Source organism: Anabas testudineus, chromosome 21 (assembly GCF_900324465.2).
Source record: "Anabas testudineus chromosome 21, fAnaTes1.2, whole genome shotgun sequence".
In the NCBI taxonomy this organism is placed as follows: domain Eukaryota; kingdom Metazoa; phylum Chordata; class Actinopteri; order Anabantiformes; family Anabantidae; genus Anabas; species Anabas testudineus.
The window spans coordinates 16978688-16981505 of record NC_046629.1 but is presented as its reverse complement, the minus strand read 5'-3'; the positions used below and the strand labels follow the sequence as shown (position 1 = coordinate 16981505).

Sequence of the window (2818 nt, the reverse complement as noted above, 5' to 3'; positions counted from 1 at the left end):
TTTAGCACTTGGGAGTGCAGACCTAAGAGCACTTGAGATGTGACAAGTTGTGTATAAAGGTGAGGACAGATTCCGACCTCGCTTAATGAAAACTGTCATCAGACACATTTATAAAGTGAATTGGAGAGAGGAATATGAGGCGTGGAGAGAAACTTGAACCTAAGTGTTGGTCTGCGCTCCGTGTCAAAGTAAGAAGGGAAGTGCAAGAAGGGAACCTGCTGAGCTGATGATATGTCAGCTGATCCATAAATCCTACAATTGCTCTAAATTTCCACACGTGGGGCGTAGTGTAGTCTGCTACTTTATATATTTCAAACCTTCACAGCGTCTTTGTATGTCAGGAGGGGTCAGTGTGCGTAATAATGACTGAGTAATGATATTGTTTAACTATATTTAGATTTCATCAGACTTCCACTTTTAATATCTGAACTTCATTTGATTTGTTGTTTGAAGTAAATTTGGGGGGGGGGGGGTCCTGTGGTCCTCAGTGTCAGGCTTCTGTGACACTTATATTCCTGCTTACTGCTTGTAAAGCATGAAAATAATCGTGTTAGATTTCACACTGAGGTTAACTTAAAATAAGTGTCTTAAGAATGATCAAAGACTCGTGTCGTTAAATAACAGAGCAGACACCTCGTCGCATGCGCTCAGACCAACAGACAGTCTCCACCTATGCGCTCCAGACGCGTAAAGGTCAACGGCGCACGTTTGTTTTAAGTTCATCAGGTATCAGACGGTTTTTTTTTTTTTTTTTTTTTTTGGAGAGGGTAAAAGTTTCACAAAGTGACGCCCTCACCACAGGCACACACGTTGATTTTATAGCTAAACCGTTTTTGGAAGCCCGGACGCATCACGGCTCCTCCCTCCGAGGGGCAGGGCTGCGCACCACCGGCGATATTTATTGCTGTGGGGTTGTGACAGACACCAAACTGATCGCTTTACTCCACCAAACAACGCACATTGGTCCCAACCGCCAGGCAAACATGGAGGTGAGTTGATCTCTTCTGGTTGTTTGTTTGTTCTTTAATTAATTCAACGTATTCCAACTTATTTTGGCTGCCTCTAAAACTAATAGTGATAATGATAAAATTAGCAGGTTGAGCAAAAAAGTTTGTGTTAAGTAATGTTATCTAATGTTTTCTGACTTTGTCTTTCCCCCTTCTTTCAGTTTGTTACATTTGAACTACTGGACAACAGTACTGACAACATCTCTGATGGCTCTGGAGAGTTTGATATGCTTGACGGCTTAGATGATGAGCCTTGTAGTGCACAGAGCAGTGATTTCAACAAGATCTTCTTACCTACAGTTTATGGAATAATATTTATTCTGGGCATCATTGGCAATGGATTAGTTGTCGTCGTCATGGGCTACCAAAAGAAGGTCAAAAACATGACGGACAAGTACCGGCTCCATCTCTCTGTGGCAGACCTCCTGTTTGTCATCACGCTTCCCTTCTGGGCCGTGGACGCAGCCAAAACCTGGTATTTTGGAAGTTTCCTCTGCGTGTCCGTGCACATGATCTACACAGTCAACCTGTACAGCAGCGTGTTGATTCTGGCCTTCATCAGTCTGGACAGGTACTTGGCAGTTGTGCGTGCCACTAACAGTCAAACCACGAGGAAGCTGCTTGCGAGCAGAGTGATCTATGTTGGTGTGTGGCTGCCTGCGGCCGTGCTGACTGTACCTGACATGGTGTTTGCCAGGGTGGAAAACACTGGGTCTTCACATTTTTACTTCAAAGATGAAAGCATAGAGGCTGCAGACTCCAGGACAATCTGCCAGCGCATCTACCCACAACAATACAGCATCATATGGACAGTCATTTTCCGCTTCCAGCACATCCTGGTGGGCTTCATATTGCCCGGCCTGGTCATCCTCATCTGCTACTGCATCATTATCGCCAAGCTGTCGAAGGGCGCCAAGGGCCAAGTGCTGAAGAAGAAAGCGCTGAAGACCACGATCATCCTCATCCTGTGTTTTTTCTGTTGCTGGCTGCCTTACTGTGTGGGCATCTTTTTGGACAATCTCATTATGCTGAATGTGTTGCCCCATTCTTGTGAACTGCAACAAGTGGTGGACAAGTGGATTTCTGTCACTGAGGCTCTGGCCTATTTCCACTGCTGCCTCAACCCCATCCTCTATGCTTTCCTGGGAGTTAAGTTTAAGAAAACAGCAAAGAGTGCATTGACACAGAACAGCAGATCAAGTCAGAAAGTGACTCTAATGACGAGAAAGCGAGGGCAAATTTCATCTGTGTCAACTGAGTCTGAGTCTTCAAGCGTTTTGTCGAGTTAACAGCCTCAGAGCCTGCGACTTGATCCTTTCAGGAGAGGAAAAACTAAGCTTTAATATCAAAGAACTTACTACATTTTGTACAGATGTAAAAAAAAGGAGAATTTTTTTTTTATACATTTTGTGTTGTTTGCCTTGTTTACTGCAACTGTGTGTTGTGACGGGGCCTTTATTCACATTTGTAAAAGTTTTATATTCCATCCCCAGGCAGTGCCTCATTTCCATTTATTCAGCTTTACAATCAAGGTCAGTTTCCCAGGTTTCCTCTTTATGAGCCATGTTGCTGTTATCACAGAAGAGGCATACGATGCCCTTTCTGTTTGCATGGATGTAAGCTGCTTTCAGAAATCTGTAAATAGTTTGTAGCATTTGTGTGTTTGCACTTAGGTTGTGTGATTTCCTGAAAGCTGTTATTTATTGCTGTCGCTCACACTGGAAGTTTTGTAAAATAAGGTGCATGCTGTTTTTTTCTTTTAATTTGTGTGTTTTTGTAATGAAAAATAAAAAATTGAGTGCTTCTCATAA

At 43.3% G+C, this 2818-nt stretch overlaps 1 protein-coding gene across 1 annotated transcript; it reads left to right on the top strand.

The window, feature by feature from the left end:
* The first annotated feature begins 886 nt into the window (after positions 1-886).
* On the top strand, positions 887-2818 carry cxcr4b (chemokine (C-X-C motif), receptor 4b). The gene is made up of 2 exons (XM_026377311.1): positions 887-989; positions 1169-2818. The coding sequence occupies exons 1-2, from the start codon at positions 984-986 to the stop codon at positions 2294-2296; spliced, it is 1134 nt and encodes a 377-aa protein (XP_026233096.1). The 5' UTR covers positions 887-983; the 3' UTR covers positions 2297-2818.